This window comes from Schistocerca nitens, chromosome 2, assembly GCF_023898315.1.
Source record: "Schistocerca nitens isolate TAMUIC-IGC-003100 chromosome 2, iqSchNite1.1, whole genome shotgun sequence".
NCBI classification, from domain to species: Eukaryota; Metazoa; Arthropoda; class Insecta; order Orthoptera; family Acrididae; genus Schistocerca; species Schistocerca nitens.
In genome coordinates this window covers 265118033-265137466 of record NC_064615.1, presented here as the reverse complement: position 1 = coordinate 265137466, position 19434 = coordinate 265118033, and the positions used below count along the sequence as shown (strand labels likewise).

Below are 19434 nucleotides of genomic sequence, written 5' to 3'. Positions count from 1 at the left end.
GGTGAAGGGATTAGATATGCTCCCTTTATTAATAATTTTACCGCAACCTGCTTTCACATCAAGCAAAGTGACTGTATGGCTAGAGAAAGATACAAGAGTTTTCTGTACAGCTGCGATCGTACTGTCGAACACGGGAAGGGGTGAACCGTAAATAATGTTGAACCCCTACGTTCCGTTTATCCTAATGTGCTGACGCTGCGTGTTAGTATCACCGTACTGGACTGTGCAGACTGCTGATGGCGTCGCTGTCTGCCATCAAGTGCTCTGCTGTGGACAGCAACACCGGACGCCATCAATGGCCGTTGCAGACGAGAACTGCCGTCCCTTCATATTCCATATCCGATATCCCCATCTAAGTTGATCCACGTCCAACAAAAACATTTGTTTGCACGATCTGCATAAGTTTCGTTTTCTAAAACTGAATCCATATACAACCTGAATGAAAAGGACCAGCCAACACAGCGTAATGCTTTTCTATTGACCAAGATTTTTTCTAGTCTTTTTTTAACAATATTTTCCCATTTCATATTTTACGTGTATAGTTACACACTGAAGCGCCAAAGAAACTGGTGTAAGCATGCATATTCAAAATACAGAGATATGTAAACGGGCAGAATACGGCACTGCGGTCAGCAACGGCTATATAAGACAGCAAGTGTCTGGCGCAGTTGTTAGATCAGTTATTGCTGCTACAATGGCACTTTATCAAGATTTAAGTGAGTTTGAACACGGTGTTATAGTCGGCGCACGAGCGATGGAACACGGCATATCCGAGGTAGCGATGAAGTGGGGTTTTTCCGTACGACCATTTCACGAGTGTTCAGTGAATACCAGGAATCTGGTAAAACGTCAAATCTCCGACATCACTGCGGCCGCAAAAAGATGCTGCAAGAATGGAACCAACGACGACTGAAGAGAATGGTTCAACGTGACAGAAGTGCAATCCTTCCGCCAATTGCTGCAGACTTCAACGCTGGGACAAGTCTCAAATTCAACGAAACATCAGCGATATGGGCTTTCAGAGCCGGAGGGCCACTCGTCTACCCTTGATGACTGCACGACACATAGCTTTACGCCTCGCCGGTGTCAATCAGCACCAACATTGGACTGTTTATGACTGGAAACACGTTGTCTGGTCGGACGAGTCTCGTTTCAAACTGTATCGAGCGTGTGGACGTGTACGGATATGGAGAAAACCTCATGAATCCATGGACCCTGCATGTCAGCAGGGGACTGTTCAAGCTGGTGGGGGCTCTGTAATGGTGTGTGGCGTGGGCGGTTGGAGTAATATGCGACCTCTAATACGTCTGGATACGACTCAGAGGTGACAGGTACTAAGCATCCTGTCTGATCACATCCATCCATTCATGTCCATTGTGGATTCCGACGGACTTGCGCAATTCCAAACACGTCCAGAATTGCTACAGAGTAGCTCCAGGAACACTGTTCTGAGTTTAAATACTTCCGTTCCCCACCAAACTCCCCAGACACGAACATTATTGAGCATATCTGGGATGCCCTGCAATGTGCTGTTCAGAAGAGATCTCCAGCCCCTCGGACTCTTACGGATTTATGGACAGCTGTGCATGATACATGGAGTCAATTAGTCAGTTCTCTGTAGCACTACTTCAGACATTAGTCGAGTCCATGCGACGTCGCGCTGCGGCACTTCTGCGTGCTCGCTGGGCCCTACACGATATTAGGCAGGTGAACCAGTTTCTTTGGCTCTTCAGTGTATATGGTATATGTTAAAAATATGTAGCCTATGTCTCCCCAAATTTTATTAGAGTATCGTGTAAAAATTTGAAACACAAAAATTTTCACGATTTATGTTAACAATGTTTCCGCATTAAATATTTCTTAATTATATAATACATACATTAAAAATATATAGTATAGGTCCAGTCAGATCTTTCTTAGAGTATCACGTAAATATTTGAAGTAAATCGTCAAGAGATTTCTGATGTATGGGGAGTTTGGTGACCAGCGGTAGGGTTTACGCTCAGGAGGGTATTTCTGGAGGCACTCTGTAGCAATTCTGGACGTGTGCGGTGTCGCTTCGTGCAGCTACAGTTACTCAAGTCCATCGGAATGCACAATGGATACGAATGGAAGCAGGTGAACAGACAGGATGCCTACGCACGTATCACCCGTCAGAGTTGTATCTAGACATATCAGGGGTCTCATATCACTCCAGCTGCACTAGTCCCAAACCATTACAGAGCCTCCACCAGCTTGAGCAGACCTCTGCTGACATGCAGGGTCCATGAATTCATGAGGTTGTCTCCATACTCGTATACGTCCTCAGCTCGATACAATATGAAACGAGACTCGTCCGATGATGATGTTTGGTTTGTGGGGTGCTCAACTGCGCAGTTACCAGCGCCCATACAAATTCCCAACCTTTGCTGAGTCCAAACTCGCCACTTTCATGAATGATGATGAAATGATGAGGACAACACAAACACCCAGTCAGCTCGAGGCAGGCGAAAGAGACTCGTCCGACCTGGCAACATGTATACAGTCATCAACAGTCCAATGTCGATGTTGATGGTCCCATGCGAGGAGTATGGCTTTGTGTCGTGCAGTCGTCAAGGGTACACGATTGGGCCTTTGGCTCCGAAAGTCCATATGAATGACGTTTCGTTGAATGGTTCTCACGCTGACACTTGATGGCCCAGCATTGAAATCTGTAGCAATTTGCGCAAGGGTTGTACTTCTGTCAGGTTGAACGATTCTCTTCAGTGGTTGTTGGTCCAGTTCTTGTAGGATCTTTTCCCGGCCGCAGCGATGACGGAGATTTGATGTTTTACCGAATTCCTGATATTCACGATACACTCTTGAAATGGTCGTATAGGAAAATCCCCACTTCACCACTACCTGGGAAATACTGTGTTCCATCACTCATGCACCGACTCTAACACCACAGTAAAACTCGCTGAAATCTTGATAACTTGCCATTGTAGCAGCAGTAACCGATCTAACAACTGTGCCACACACTCATTGTCTTATATAGACGTTGTCGACCGCAGTTCCGTATTCTGCCTGTTTACGTATCTCTCTATTTGAATACGCATGCCTATACCACTTTCTTTGGCGCTTCAGTGTATGTATTGACACGAACAAGTAGAGATCCTGACGTAGACGCACACTACAAAAACTACTCAAAATTGCTAAGCGAAGTTATTAAAAAAGTAATTCCAACAACAGACTTAAAGATAGATGGAACGTAGTGAAACAGGAGACAGGAAAACCAGTCTCAAACCAGGATAATATCACATTTGACCTGAATTGAAGGGCTGTAAATGATGATCGTAGGTAGCAAATAATTATTTCTTAAGTATAGTTTAAAGTATAGGGATAAACAGTTCAAGAAGAAAACCACAGCAGTACATTGAATGCATCACCAACTTCTCCATTTGAAATTAATGTACATGAGCCGTGCGCGGCTCGCGGTTATGCCGTTTATTGCTAGTAATCTTGTTTTTGTGGTTCTGTAGCCTCGTTTTTCTTTTAATTCGATTTACTGGCGTCACTAGGTTGCTGGATTGCTTGCCCGTGAGTGGCAGCAGCAGCGCTTATCGATAACGGCACTGTCGTACCATCTCTGGAGCGACCGCGAGTATTTCCGGGTCGTCGTCTGTCGGGAGTTCAGTCGGGGACGGAGCGCCAGTGAGGCGCGGACGGCCAGTACTTGCCGAGCGCTGGCCACACACATGAACTGTCCGACGGAAGGAGACTGGAGCGGGAACGACCGCCGGTTGGTCGTCTCATTCGGCGAAATGTATTTGGTGTCTTGACCGTTTCTGGGCCTCGTCAGTTGGTCATCTTGCCGGACGTTGATCGGTTCCTTCCTCGTGCAGAGACGTCTTCGCCGATGGGCAAGAGTTACCTCTGCATGGGTGGGTCCGAGCCAGTGTGCCCTGGTCGCCGTGTCTCCGAGTTCCGAACGGACATCGAGTTGATTCGCGTTGGAGCTGCAGTGAGCTCCGGACAGCCAAGACTCGCCCGACCGTTGGCGACACTCATAACTAGAATAGGGACGACCTTGGTAGGTCGTTCGATCGGTCGTCTCATCGGACGACGTATATTTGGTCGCTGACCGCTTACGGAAATTCTGTGTGTGTGACTTGTCATTTCTCCTTGTTGTTCTACAGTTATTGGTTTTAGGATTGTCGGAGTTCTTAATGCAAGTGTTTACGTGGAACTGTGTGTAGCTTCTGTGATTTCCGCTGAGCAGACGAATGCTGCCTGCGTACTGGAGTAGCCAGTCGGTCGGTTGCGACGGAGCAGCGAGGAAGTCTCTGCGGCGAGTGACCAGGTCGGGGCCGCTGGCGGCGTGCACGCGCGGTCGGAGTTGTGTGGCACTAGCTGCGACAACTGTTAAGTTCGTCGCCCACCGCACCTGCGTAATCAGAGAACCTGTCATGAAAGCTCAACCGTTGTGGCAGCTTTTCGTTGATTGCTGGTTATTCCAGCCTGGGCTGTCCCCGCAAGCAGCAACGTGATGGTGTGTTGGAGTCGGAAAAAATTTGCAGCCGTCTCCCTGTGTGGTGTTTAACCCTTGAAATGATTGTAATTTGTTAGTGAAGTGCTATGAGAAGACGTCAGCCAATCGCACGCTGACGGACCCCTCTCCAGGACAACACGACAGTAGGACATAAGCTCCGCGACCGACTGGCGACGCCCCAGTTGAACAGTAGCTTCAAGATTAGCAGCTTGTATACAAGCATCAACTCTTGTTACTTCGCTTGTACTATCAAAGTAACAGACTTTGAATTCTCTATACTGAGGACATTGCTTATTTTGTATGTCGCCCTTTGCTTGCGACACATCGGTGTCATTACAAAGTTAAGTATTGTCTCAGTTCAATTTGTAATAAAACTCATTAATACGACTTGTTTGAATTGTTTGTCTAGCGAACCGAGTACGTAGGATTCCTAGACTCCACATATTTGACGAAGCGCATAGGGACACAATACTTGACACGGGTAGACGTAACAGAAACAAATTTTAATTCTTTGTTACCAAGAGTCAACAACATTAACATAACCCAATTACTTCAATTACTGTAGATGCTCAAAAATGCCTCCGTTGTCTTGTAAACAGAGGTTACACCAGTGGGTCACGTTCTGTTTAACACGAGCAAAGAATGCATGAGTGTCCTTAATTCCTACTACTGCTGATGCTATCCAGGCAGCCAGACCCTCTTCTGATTCAACAGGGGTTTTGTAAACAAGGTTGCACATTGAAACGTAGCAGGTTTACGCTTCATTTAACTGACTGATTAATTTCTACATGTGTGATAATTCATTTTACTCCGGGAGCGTCCTTTCAATGTTTCGTCTAGCTTATTAACCTCTGGATTCATGAATTCTTCCGAGTATATTTTTTCTTCTGTTGGTGTCATACCTCTCTCATCCTTTGATCCCAAGATGTATGTGGATGGATAAACGTAATTATGCATGGCATATATAATAATCTGGGTTAGTCAAAGATGGTAGCTGTAGGGCAGTTAGCACCAACATAACAACGTGAGCAGATTCGGCAGTGTTCGTGATTCCAAAGATAGTGGGGATGAACAGGGCAGAGTTTGTGAGGTTGGTTATCACTGAGGTCCTACCCCCACCACCAGTTTTTTTGAACGGTTGGCGGTTGGTCCTGGAACGCGCCATGTTAGGACACTCAGGGGCCGCCGATTGAACGAGACGGACGCAGGGGTGCGGCGCTCGTCATTGATGGTGAGAAAAGTTATTCATAATGTAGGTTTTTTGGGGTAACATTGATTATGAAGCATGTTCGGGTGTGAATTAATACCGGGAAACGTTCAACGATATTTTATTTGTAGAAATTTTTCAGATTAATGTGTTTCAACTAGAGGACTTGGGCGCGAGGTGATTGAGGGCATGAACCAACGGTTCTTGTTCTTAGGTCAACAGCGGATAGGTTCATTAATGTTTCATTTGTTGCATAGTTTCGTTCTGGATAGAAGCAATATAAATTTTTCATGATTCAACGGTTTATTTTACTCGTTTCTTTGTTGTCGAACTTGGCCACGTGTTGCCCTCATTCATAACGGTGGTCACTGGATTTGCCATTCGTTAATCATAGTATGAATAATGTGGAGTCATGAAGCCTGGGCTGGTTTGCTCACGTTGCATTGCGGTTGCCTAATACGCGGTTTCAACATGAACTTATCCGCATGGTACTGCATGTGTAGTAACACAAGTAATGTTTGAGAGAGTGAAAGGTAATATCCTTCCCTACTCCGCGCGTCAAATAGGTGTGACAATAACTAAATGGTGTTAAGAGGCCACCATTCAGTAACATTCATTTTTACCCATTTTAATCATTAGTAGATGTAACTGGCGACGAAGTGTTGTCTATGTTTCCCGTATGATAAGATGCAAGAGATAGTGAGTGCTTCATGTACGTTTTGTCACTGAGAGTGGTAGTTTTCTTAAATATAATAGATTTCATGTACGTTTTGTCACAAGGAGTAATAGTTTCCTTAAATGTTTTGTCACAGAGTGTAATAGTTTCCTTAAATGTTTTATCACAGAGAGTAATAGTTTTCTTAAATATTATCGAAATAAATCAGAACGATAAGTGAAATTCTCTCTTAGCGTTATTTAGTATCCTTCATCCATATCACTGAAATAATGACTATATTCTATGAAATTTCAATCCAGTCATATCCATTGTATGCATTATGCACTTCATGCGACTAACTGAATTCACAGTATCAGAAAAAGAAAGTCTTACCGTCCCTAATGTGCACATATTGTTCCATGGCCATTCACCGATGTTGCGTTATCCGTTGTTTCATTTTTAAATTAAAATACTATCTTTTCTAGCGGGTTTGATTATCCATATCTCAATTTATACCGGGCCTAATTGAAAGAATTAGACACATAGCGGTAGAAGTGGGAACCATGGAGCACTGCGTCCGCTTATATTAAAGGGAGATACTTCTTACATGAAAATTAATCAGCTTAACAAACAAGGGGTAGACTTTCAACATCTCTCGTCCCACAAAAAAGTCCAGTGGGGTCAAATCAGGGAATCGAATAAGACATGGTACACAATCACCACTGCCAATCTACTTTTCCTGAAACTGTCGGTTCAAGAATCGACGCACAGGGTGACTGAAATATGGCCGGCCGAAGTGGCCGCGCGGTTCTGGCGCTGCCGTCTGGAACCGCGAGACCGCTACGGTCGCAGGTTCGAATCCTGCCTCGGGCATGGATGTGTGTGATGTCCTTAGGTTAGTTAGGTTTAACTAGTTCTAAGTTCTAGGGGACTAATGACCTCAGCAGTTGAGTCCCATAGTGCTCAGAGCCATTTGAACCATTTTGAACTGAAATATGGCGGCGGCGCGTCGTGCTGGAAAAACACGCGCTGTCTTGTGGCGAGTGGCACGTCATCTGCGTCTCCAACTACACAGATACTCCTCAAGTCACCGTACGATGCGTGGACGAGGGTGCCCTGTACCACTACTAGTAATTTCCCTTCCTGTTTCACTCGCAAATATGAGTGAGGGAAAAACGACTGTGTATGCCCCAATTTCTTTTATCTTATCTTCGTGGTCCTTACACGCAGTGTATGCTGGTTGCGGTAGAATTTTTCGGCAGTCAGCTTCAAATGCCGCCCCTCTAAATTTTCTCAATAGTGTTTCTCGAAAAGAACGTCTCCTTTGCTCTAGGGATTCCCATTTCAGTTTCTGAAGCATCTCAGTAACACTTAACGTGTTATTCGAAACTACCGGTAACAAATCTAGCAGCCCGCCTCTGAATTGCTTCGATGTCCTCCTTCAGTCCGACCTGGTACGTACGCCAAATACTCGAGCAGTACTCAAGAGTAGGTCGCACCAGCGTCTTATATGCGGTCTCGTATGGGTGAAGTACTCTTTCCTAAAATTCCCCCAATAAACCGGAGTCGACCATTCCCCTTCCCCGCCACAGGTCTCATGTGCTCGTTCCATTTCACATCGCTTTGCAACGTTACGGCCAGGTATTTAAACGACTTCTTGTGCCAAGCAGCTCACTAGTAACATCACAGGTTTGTTCTTGCTACTTATCCGCATTGACGTACAGTGTTCCACTTTTAGAGATAGCTGCCACTTATCACACCAACTGGAAATTTTGTTTAAGTAGTCTTGTATCTTCCTACAGTCACTCGACGTCGACACCTTACCGTACACCACAGTATCATCAGCAAACAACCGCAGATTGCTGCCTACTCTGTCTGCCGGCCAGATCATTCATGTGTATAGGGAACAACAACGGTTCTATCACACTTCCCTGGGACACTCCTGACGATACCTTTGTCTCTGATGAACACTCGCCGTCGAGGACAATGTACTGGGTCCTGTTACTTAAGAAGTCTTCGAGCCACTCGCAAAGCTGTGAAATTAGTCCATATGCTCGTACCTTCGTTAACAGCCTGAAATGGAGCACTGTGTCAGATTCTCTCCGGAAATACAGAAATATGGAATCTGCCTGTTGTCCTTCATCCATAGTTCTCAGTATATCATGTGAAAAAATTCATCCAGCAACTTTGGCAGTGCTCTGAAGACGAAATTGTAATAATGCCTATCATTTGGTGGCTTTAGGAGATATGGCTCAGTTAAACAGTCATCAACAACATCTTCCCACACATTCACGAAGAACAACAATTGATGAATGCGAGAAAATGTGGCGTATGGATTAACGTCACTCAAAACAAGCGAACTGTGGATGTTGAAGACCCCATCATGCCCGGACGTTGCTTCACCTGTCAACAGCAGAGAGGACTGAAATGTAGAAGGCATCTGACACTGTTCCAGGTACCAATGCGAAAACTGTACTCTGAGTGGATAATCATCTGGTTAAAAGTTGTGTACACGCTGTAAGTGAAGTGGATTAACAGTTAATGATGAAGGATGTCTCTTACATTCGTCTGATTCGTCCCCATGTTATGCGCAATTGCACTAGTGCTCATAGGGAATACGCCCTCTACTGGATTAAAATATGCTCACTGGTAATTACAACATTAGAGAAAAATGATTTTAGTTCCTCCTGCAACCTCCCAGAGTTAGCCGGTTTAAATAATTCTCACCCTGCATAGTCGAGCGGACCCTTAATGCATTACTTGGCAAAGCGAAGTGAAACTGCTATTTCTGTGCACAGCTACAAAGTATTTAGAAAGAACGAAAGAAGATAAATGACTATGTCCTTAACACAATAGCCAAAACCTTAAGCTGTTTGCCTTGAAGTCTGAGAATAAACGGGAAAATTGCCATTATTCACCTTTTCAAAACTTAAGTTATGTATCTTAGTCATATGAGATAAGAAAGAGGGAACGGTGTGAATGACATTTTGTTTTTTTCAGCTGTTACGATCGTCACCTACTCCGCCTGGAATGCGCCGACCGTGTTCAAGGCTGACCACCCATTCACGTTCTTCATTCTAGATGAAGAGGCAAGAACTGTGCTCTTTGCTGGACGGGTCTGTGCCCCCACTACTTAAATTGCAAAGCAACATTGTCTGTCGTAATTCTGGACATCTGTCGTGATACGTTTGTGGCAAGAAATTTTTGAACATTGTAAAAGTAATAAAATACACTTGGCTACATTGCTATCCCTCTTTTCGGCCACTAATGACATTACTGAATTAATTCAGCAGCGGATACTGATGAACTGCAAGACGGTAAACGACAAAATAAACTATGTATATAATAAAATTCATAGGAAGTCCACTGTAATGCGCCGCCAGTCGAGTGTTTAATGATAGTGCAGTTTAAAACATTAAGAATTCAGGAGTGTTTTAATGGTGTAAACAATTTGACTTTGAATGACTATCAGTAGCCAACTCCGTAAACTATTGTTTTAAACGAAAAGCATTTCTCATTTTCAGAAAATTCTATCAAAAAAAGAGTATCCACAGTACTTCAACTACGAAACACTAGTTAGTCAGTAAAATCACTAGGCATTAGTTTAAATCTATTTTTCGTTCCAATAGATCCATAGTAAGGACAACTTCCACGGCGCAGAAAATGTTACCAAAACACGAATACATAATATTTTACAAAGAAAACAAAGAAAAACACACACACACACACACACACACACACACACACACATATATATATATATATATATATATATATATATATATATATATATATATATATATATATATGATAATCTACCTTCTACACATCCCAAGGGAAGTGGTACCCACGGACGTCGAGTAAGTCAAAAAATCTTTAAGATTTTTATGAAAACAATAAGTAGCTTACTACAAAACATGTAAATGTTCAAAACACTGAGGTGCATATGAGAATTCTTAGGCTATATGTAAGTACATATGAATAAACAGAAAAATCGATTTAAACATTTATTTACAGTGACGGCATATAAGATACACACGTCAGCTGATTCTACTTAGAAATTAATCAGTGGTGTGGAAGGAATTGCGATCCCACAAATCCTTTATACTCCTGTTAAAATTAACTTATTAGTGTTTAAACTGTTTATGGATGCTGGCAAGCTATTGAAAATATGTATTCCTGAATAGTGGACACCTTTCTGGACAAAGCAATCTTTCTGAAAATTGTTCTTATTTCTAGTACTGATTCCATAAACTGAGCTGTTGGTTTGAAAAAGAGATATACTTTTAATGACAAATTTCATTAAGAATTAACCAGAAGTTAGAGTTCGCAGGCCACCAAACAGATCTCTGCAGGACGTGCTTGAGTTCACAACACAAATAATTCTTATTAAACGTTTATGACCACCAAAATTTTGGCTTGGCTTAATGAGTTACCCCAGGAATTAATCCCGTATGGCATTATGGAATGACAGTAAGCATTGTATGCTAGCTTCTTCATTTTTATGTCACAAATGTCTGACAACATTCGCACTACAAACAGAGATTTGTTTACACACTTCAGCACTTCTGTGATGTGCCTCCCCCAGTTTAATTTATTATCCAGCTGTAATCCTAAGAATTTAATACTGTCGACTTCTACTATCTGTTTGTCGTCTTATTTTAGACATTGACTGGCGGAAAACCTCTCACAGGCTCTAAACTGTATGTAGTGTGATTTTTCAAAGCTTAATGACAAATTATTGGCTAGGAACTATCCAATAATGTCCATTACATTTCATTATCCAATCTTTCTAGGATTGCAATTGGTTCGCTATTTATTGCAATGTTTGTGTCGTCTGCAAACAAAAACTTGGTATCTTGAAATGTCACAGATGAAAGGTCATTGATATACGCAACAAAAAGAAAGGACACTAAGATGCAACCTTGTATTTAGTTTCCAGTTGTATGGTCCCTGATGTCTCTTTCCTAATGACACTCTTTGTTTCCTGTTAGGTTTTGTAGGATTTGAATCATGATATGCTGTTGAGATTTCGTCAGACTTTCTTTCAGGCTTTCCTTCAATCCAGCAAAGTTTTCTAGTATTCGAACTGTTTTCCAATTGTTATGGATTTCAATAGCTACAGAACCAGTTTCACGTCATTTTGCCATTACGTTTGGCATTGCAGATATTGCTCCACGTTTTGCTAAAATACTTCCAGGATTAATCTCTTCCGCAAACAGTTTTGCAAAAGTTTCCTACGAACTGTGCTTCGCATAACACTCGACAATGAACACACGCTGTTTTACTGTGTGCACAGTTTTGTGTTTCATTCAGTTGGTCATTAAATACGTCTGTTACTCCAACTCACTGAAAGATAAATGACATAGTTTTTCTGTTCTTTAAAAAGGGTCAGTTCCGCATAAGTACTTTAGATACACTCTGAGGAAAAAAGGAACGATGCACCACAAAGGAGGAGGAGGAGGAGATTACTGTTTAACGTCCCTTCGACAACGAGGTCATTAGAGACGGAGCACAAGCTCAGATTAGGGAAGGATGGGGAAGGAAATCGGCCGTGCCCTTTCTAAGGAACCATCCCAGCATTTGCCGGAGGCGACTTAGGGAAATCACGGAAAAGCTAAATCAGGATGGCCGGACGCGGGATTGAACCGTCGTCCTCCCGAATGCGAGTCCAGTGTGCTAACCACTGCGCCACCTCGCTCGGTGATGCACCACAAAGGATTTCAAATGGTTCAAATGGCTCTGAGCACTATGTGACTTAACTTCTGAGGTCATCAGTCCCCTAGTACTCAAAACTACTTAAACCTAACTAACCTAAGGACATCACACTCACCCATGCCTGAGGCAGGATTCGAACCTGCGAGCGTAGCGGTCGCGCGGTTCCAGACTGTTACGCCTAGAGCCGGTCGGCCACTCCAGCCGGCCACGAAGGATTTATCCGAATTGAACGGATATCAGTAGCTGTAATGTAAATGTACAGACAAACAAATAATTACAATCTCAGGAAAAATTCATAATTTATTCAAGAGCAAGAACTCGGTTATTCAGTAACGCATTGGTCAACTTCTGGCCTTTATGCAAGCAGTTACACGGCTTGGCATTGATTGACAGAGTTGTTGGATGTCCTCCTGAGGAACATCGTGTCAAATTCCGTCCAGTTTCCACGTTGGATTGTCAGAATACGGATCTGGTTGAAGGGCATTGCCCATAATGCTCTAACTTTCTCAGCTGGGGAGAGATCCGGCGACCTTGCTACTCAAGGTATGGTCTGGCAAGCACGAAGACAAGCAATAGAAACTGTCGCCATCTCCGGACAGGCAATATATTGCAATCCTAGGATGGATTGCCATGAAGGACTACAGACTGTTGCGTAGAATATCGTTGGCGTACCACTGTGCTGTAAGGCTGCCGAGGATAACAACCGAAGCGGTCCTGCTACGCAATGAAATGCCACTCCAAATCGTCACTCCTGTTTGTCGGTCCGTATGCCGGGCGACAGTCGGATTTTTTTTTTTTTTAGCTGCACCCTCCGGAAGACGGCGGGCCAAGTCGGGGGTGTCGCATTTTTGTTTTTTTCAAACTGGCCAGTAAATTGCTTACATTTTACACCAAACAGTGAATTACTGTATACTGCACAACATTACACTGATAAATCATACAAAAAAAATGGTTCAAATGGCTCTGAGCACTATGGGACTTAACATCTATGGTCATCAGTCCCCTAGAACTTAGAACTACTTAAACCTAACTAACCTAAGGACATCATCACACAACACCCAGCCATCACGAGGCAGAGAAAAACCCTGACCCCGCCGGGAATCGAACCCGGGAACCCGGGCGTGGGAAGCGAGAACGCTACCGCACGACCACGAGATACGGGCTGATAAATCATACAGTAAGACGTAAAACAATACCTGGAATTCATGACAACTTTTTATCTAAATTTAAAATTCTTCATTTATCAAACAACCAATCTTGAAACAAAAGGGATACTTCTAGCAAAATTATTCACTGCAAGCGAAGTGTTCCCTGATATCCGTACAATAACGCAACAGATAAAGTGTTGGCAAAATGTTCGCGGTACTTCGTTGAACATCGCAATCGGTGATGACATTCCCACAGGTATGCCATGTATTGCACCGCGTCACTGAGTTGTAACTCAAAAATGGCGTAGGCAATGTGTCCCAGTAGCCAGGTCATGGCGTTTCATTTTGTTTTTGGGAGCAGTTTAAAGTCGGGAAGGATAATCCACATTGGTGTCGCGCTGCAAGGTGTAATCTGGTTCATAAGCCCCACCATCAATCGGCACAACTCCGACACTTCCCACACGTAGCGGCTCTCTAGACGGTGGTCTCTGGTGTCGGCAGCTCCATACTGGCTGCACTCGTTCGTCTGGCTGAGGTGGATGTCGGCTTGACGCTGCTTAGTCGGAAAGGTGTCACTGACGACACGGTACCACAACGAACTGATGTCCGACGGCAGGAATGGGTTGTTAATATTAGCCCACACCTGCTTCCAGACGACCGTTGGCATCCGTATTTCCAGCTTGTGCGCTGGGCGACAGCCTAGGAGAGCTTCATAGATCTGTCCAGCCGACGTATTCCGATCTGTAGCCGCCTCCAAGACATAACTGCGTGCGAGGTAAAATTCCCTGACGTAGGACATCTTGAAGGCAGTGCCCGCTACTGTAACTGGAGCGCATTGTGTCTGTGGCCGGTATCGATCTAATATGGCTGCCGTCGACCCGTTCGGATGGTCGGTCTGCAACGTCGCTGTTCGGTGGATGAGGAGTGGAGTGCCGTGCACTTCCGCCGGAAGTCGATCAGTCCCAGTCCCCCGAGTGACCGACCGAGGACGCAGGTGGTGGCTCGCACTTTGAAGATGGAGTGTCGCCACAGCAGCCAGTAAACTGCTTTCATAATCGAATTTCCCAGACGTTTCGGGGCTGTCAGCAGCTGGGCGACATACAACGCCTTGGCGAGAATCGTCGTGTTAATGACCGACACTGCCTGGTGGAGGTTCAGAAGTCGGTAGGTGTGGCAACGGCACAGTCCCCTGATGGTGTTGAGGAGTCGCCTCCACGTGAGGGTCTGCAGTCCCAGCAATTTGTGCTCCTGGACGATCTTGTACCACCGGCGTTCGTCATCAGGAATGTGCAGTCCGAGTGGGAGCAGGACAGTCTTGCGCCGGTTAATTGTAGCTCCAGATGCCCAGTCATAGATGTTCAACACTTGGCTTGTGGATTCTATGTCTCTCGTGTCGACCAGGAAGACGCCGAAGTCATCCGCGTAGGCGACGCAGCGTAGAGTGATGTTGTTAAGGGGCACTTCACTGACTGCATTTCCTAAGGACCTCAGTAGTGAGTCAATAGCCAGCACAAAGAAAAACATCGATAACGGGCATCCCTGACGTACAGAGCGACGTATCTGCATAGAAGGGGTACAGTATACATTTATTGCCACCATAGAATTAGCAAAAATGGTTGAAATGCCTCTGAGCCCTATGGGACTTAACATCTATGGTCATCAGTCCCCTAGAACTTAGAACTACTTAAACCTAACTAACCTAAGGACATCACACAACACCCAGTCACCACGAGGCAGAGAAAATCCCTGACCCCGCCGGGAATCTAACCCGGGAACACGGGCGCGGGAAGCGAGAACGCTACCGCACGACCACGAGCTGCGGACTCAGAATTAGCACCTGTGCGTATATTCCTGACTACACTGATAAAATGTAGTCCAAATCCCATTCTTTCCATGACGCGGAACAGGTACACGTGACTAATGCGGTCGAAGGCACTAGCGAAGTCGACCGATGGTATGCCAATCCGAAGTCTGTGCACTGCCGCGTAGGAAACGATGTATCTATACGCCGATGCTGCAGTGAAAATTGTCCTTCGAGCAACTCCGCACGGCTGGTATGAGCTGACCACTTTGTTCATGATGGTTCTTAGTTTGGAAGCCACACACCGCACAACGAGCGTTTAACAAAGTCATTGGTCGCAGGTCTTGTGCTCGACATCTGCCTTGCACCTTAGGAATTTAAACTACTCGACCTTTTAAAAAATGAACTGGGTACATCACATCCGCTGAATACTTCATTAGCTAGTTTAGTAAAATGTTCACTAAAGATGTCCCCACTGCTGTCTGGCGCTTCTCCAGACACGTCTAAGCTGGTCATCAGGGCTCAGTTCCAAGCGGGAGTCCTCACTGACGACAATTCTACCCGAGTCAAGGAGATTCCAGGCCGAATTATTCCAGACACAACTACAAAAGTGCTTGTTGGGGTACAGAGGTCAATGACAGTCGCCGCTAGGGGTGCCGTGAGCTCAGCCCCCTTTTCTGTGAGCCGCCTACTACTGGTCCTTGTGGTCACTGAAGCACCAGTTGCATGTCGGATCGATGACAATGATGAATCCGGTGCTCTGAGTGCTTCTCTGACGACTGGTCGGTCCTCACGTTCTGTCGTATCTAAGTCGACCTCTTCCTTCTTAACGCTGTGTTCGGCCCTGACTCACCCATCCCTACCAGTATCATCGAATAGTGGCATCGCTCCTATTCAAATGTCGAGTGATTCGCTCATTACTCCAACTGGATTCTTTGTGCCCAACTAGACGTACTCTCTCTAATGCTGTCATCTGCGTATATTGTTCACACTCCTGTCTGCGAAGCATAGTTACCGCCCAACGGAGGATAGGACTGAAATTCACGAAAACTTCATAACTTTGCACTTTCCTTCGATACCTGTGTGAATATCAGTTTGTGACCAATTTGCATAACTCCTTCGTGGTGCTTTTTTTCCTCTAACAGTGAATTTTCCAGGCCAGTTTTGTCTCGCCACCGCGTGTAACCCATTTTAATCGCACATAAAAAAAGAAGTTGAAATATTCTGTTTATGCATGCGTTCCTCTTTGCAATACTTGTTACATCGACAGTATTCTGAAAATTTATTTCAAGCAAAAGAAGAACGAGGCTTATCGCAGTATTCAAGTACAGTGTGTACGGTGACATACCAGTGTTCAAAGCTTTCCACCGCCATTGAGCAGTGTTCTTACATTGTTGCAAGTTTCATCAGAACCCATCATCAAAGTAGCGTTTCATCAGCAAACTGGCAACGGACTATCTGCTTACTGCTCTTACGTTTGGTATCTCTTGGCGACCATAAATAAATAATGTAAGTGGCAGTCACATGAAAATGAGACAGGTGGAAGTAAGTAAGTAAACTGTTCACTATTTAAAAAGTAATACCATATATCCCATTGTGAAACTAGACGGTCAATACCTTCATGAAAAAAATGTTTGCGGTTGCCTGCGGCAGCATGATTGTGCCAAGGCGGCAACGAAAGCGTTTCTCCAGGGCTCCAACAATACGGAAATCGCTTGGGGAGAGATAGGGACTGTATGGAGGACGTGTGACGGCTTCCCAGGGAAACTGCGGTGTAATCGAGACAACAGGCACGCCAGCTCCGGGAAAGTCACGATGACGTTTTTCTTTGACTGCAAGGGTCCGCTACTCGTTGACTTTCTAGAACACGGCTCCACAATTAAAGCGCAGCAATACGTGGACACTTTCAAACAATTGAAGCCCACCATCAAGTTCAAACGTCCAGGAATGTTGATGGACGGCATCATTCTGTTGCAGGATAATGCCCGCCCATATGTTGCCGAGGATTTTTCGAGTACGGTGCAAAAGGCACGCGGGGAAGCCTTACACATCTTACATACAGTCTCGACCTATCTGCCTTGGAGTTCCATATTTTTGCAGCCCTGAAGAAAGTTATTCGTGGCCTCTCATTTGCTTCAGACGAAGACGTACATGTTTATCTCCCCATTTTTACACGTAAATTTGTACTTAGTAACTGAACCAGTGTAGTCCGGGACTTTATTCTGACTTGGGAGAAATCACGTTCCCTGAGGCTCAATCTTAAGACCGCTGTTGTTCCTCAATGTATAAACGATCTTCCACCCAACATACAAGAAGCAGAATCAGTTCTGTCTGCAGATGACATTAGCATTGCAATGAATTAAGCATACATACAGCAACAGAAGAAATGGTAAACAATGTTCTTCAGAGTATCATGACGGAAAGCACAACATTCGACGATAGTGAATCATGGACTGTGGGAAAACCGGAACAGAGGAGAGTCAAAGAGTTTAAGAATGTTGGAAATTAGGTGGACTGATAAGGTAAGGAATGAGGAGCTTCTCTGCAGAGTCATCGAAGTAACGAACGTATGGAAAACACTGAGAAGAGGAAAGCACAGGACGATCGGACATGTTTTAAGACATCAGGGAATAACTTCAATAGTACTTTAGGGAACTGTAAAAGGTAAAAGCTGTTGACGGAGACTGAGATTGGAATATATGCAGCAAATCATTGAGGACATTGGATGCAATTGCTTCTCTGAGATGAAGATGGTGGCATAGGCCGGGCCACATCAAACCAGTCGTAAGAGTGATGAATCGAAAAATAAATTTCTGTGAGTCCAAATAGACTGGCGAGAGGTTGTCGTCCTGCAAGGTAACACGCCAGAGACAAGGAGTAAGTAATAACCAACGCAGCATTTTACAAAGTGAAGGTTATATGGGTGGACACAGACTGCACTTACAGGGTGTTTCAAAAATGACCGGTATATTTGAAACGGCAATAAAAACTAAACGAGCAGCGATAGAAATACACCGTTTGTTGCAATATGCTTGGGACAACAGTACATTTTCAGGCAGACAACCTTTCGAAATTACAGTAGTTACAATTTTCAACAACAGATGGCGCTGCGGTCTGGGAAACTCTATAGCACGATATTTTCCACATATCCACCATGCGTAGCAATAATATGGCGTAGTCTCTGAATGAAATTACCCGAAACCTTTGACAACGTGTCTGGCGGAATGGCTTCACATGCAGATGAGATGTACTGCTTCAGCTGTTCAATTGTTTCTGGATTCTGGCGGTACACCTGGTCTTTCAAGTGTCCCCACAGAAAGAAGTCACAGGGGTTCATGTCTGGCGAATAGGGAGGCCAATCCACGCCGCCTCCTGTATGTTTCGGATAGCCCAAAGCAATCACACGATCATCGAAATATTCATTCAGGAAATTAAAGACGTCGGCCGTGCGATGTGGCCGGGCACCATCTTGCATAAACCACGAGGTGTTCGCAGTGTCGTCTAAGGTGGTTTGTACCGCCACAAATTCACGAAGAATGTCCAGATAGCGTGATGCAGTAATCGTTTCGGATCTGAAAAATGGGCCAATGATTCCTTTGGAAGAAATGGCGGCCCAGACCAGTACTTTTTGAGGATGCAGGGACGATGGGACTGCAACATGGGGCTTTTCGGTTCCCCATATGCGCCAGTTCTGTTTATTGACGAAGCCGTCCAGGTAAAAATAAGCTTCGTCAGTAAACCAAATGCTGCCCACATGCATATCGCCGTCATCAATCCTGTGCACTATATCGTTAGCGAATGTCTCTCGTGCAGCAATGGTAGCGGCGCTGAGGGGTTGCCGCGTTTGAATTTTGTATGGATAGAGGTGTAAACTCTGGCGCATGAGACGATACGTGGACGTTGGCGTCATTTGGACCGCAGCTGCAACACGGCGAACGGAAACCCGAGGCCGCTGTTGGATCACCTGCTGCACTAGCTGCGCTTTGCCCTCTGTGGTTGCCGTACGCGGTCACCCTACCTTTCCAGCACGTTCATCCGTCACGTTCCCAGTCCGTTGAAATTTGTCAAACAGATCCTTTATTGTATCGCTTTTCGGTCCTTTGGTTACATTAAACCTCCGTTGAAAACTTCGTCTTGTTGCAACAACACTGTGTTCTAGGCGGTGGAATTCCAACACCAGAAAAATCCTCTGTTCGTACCATGTTGTCCACAGCACACTTGCACCTTGTGAACAGCACACGCTTACAGCAGAAAGACGACGTACAGAATGGCGCACCCACAGACTGCGTTCTCTTCTATATCTTTCACATCACGTGCAGCGCCATCTGTTGTTGAAAATTGTAACTACTGTAATTTCGAAAGTTTGTCTGCCTGAAAATGTACTGTTGTCCCAAG

At 44.8% G+C, this 19434-nt stretch overlaps 1 protein-coding gene across 1 annotated transcript in view; it reads left to right on the top strand.

The window, feature by feature from the left end:
- LOC126236003 (serpin B6-like) overlaps positions 1-9517 on the top strand; it is a 156629-nt gene extending 147112 nt beyond the window's left edge. Inside the window, exon 8 of the mRNA XM_049945012.1 lies at positions 9373-9517. Coding sequence (XP_049800969.1) covers positions 9373-9509 — 137 coding nt within the window. The 3' untranslated portion in view covers positions 9510-9517. The remainder of the gene's footprint in view (positions 1-9372) is intronic.
- Positions 9518-19434: the final 9917 nt, after the last annotated feature.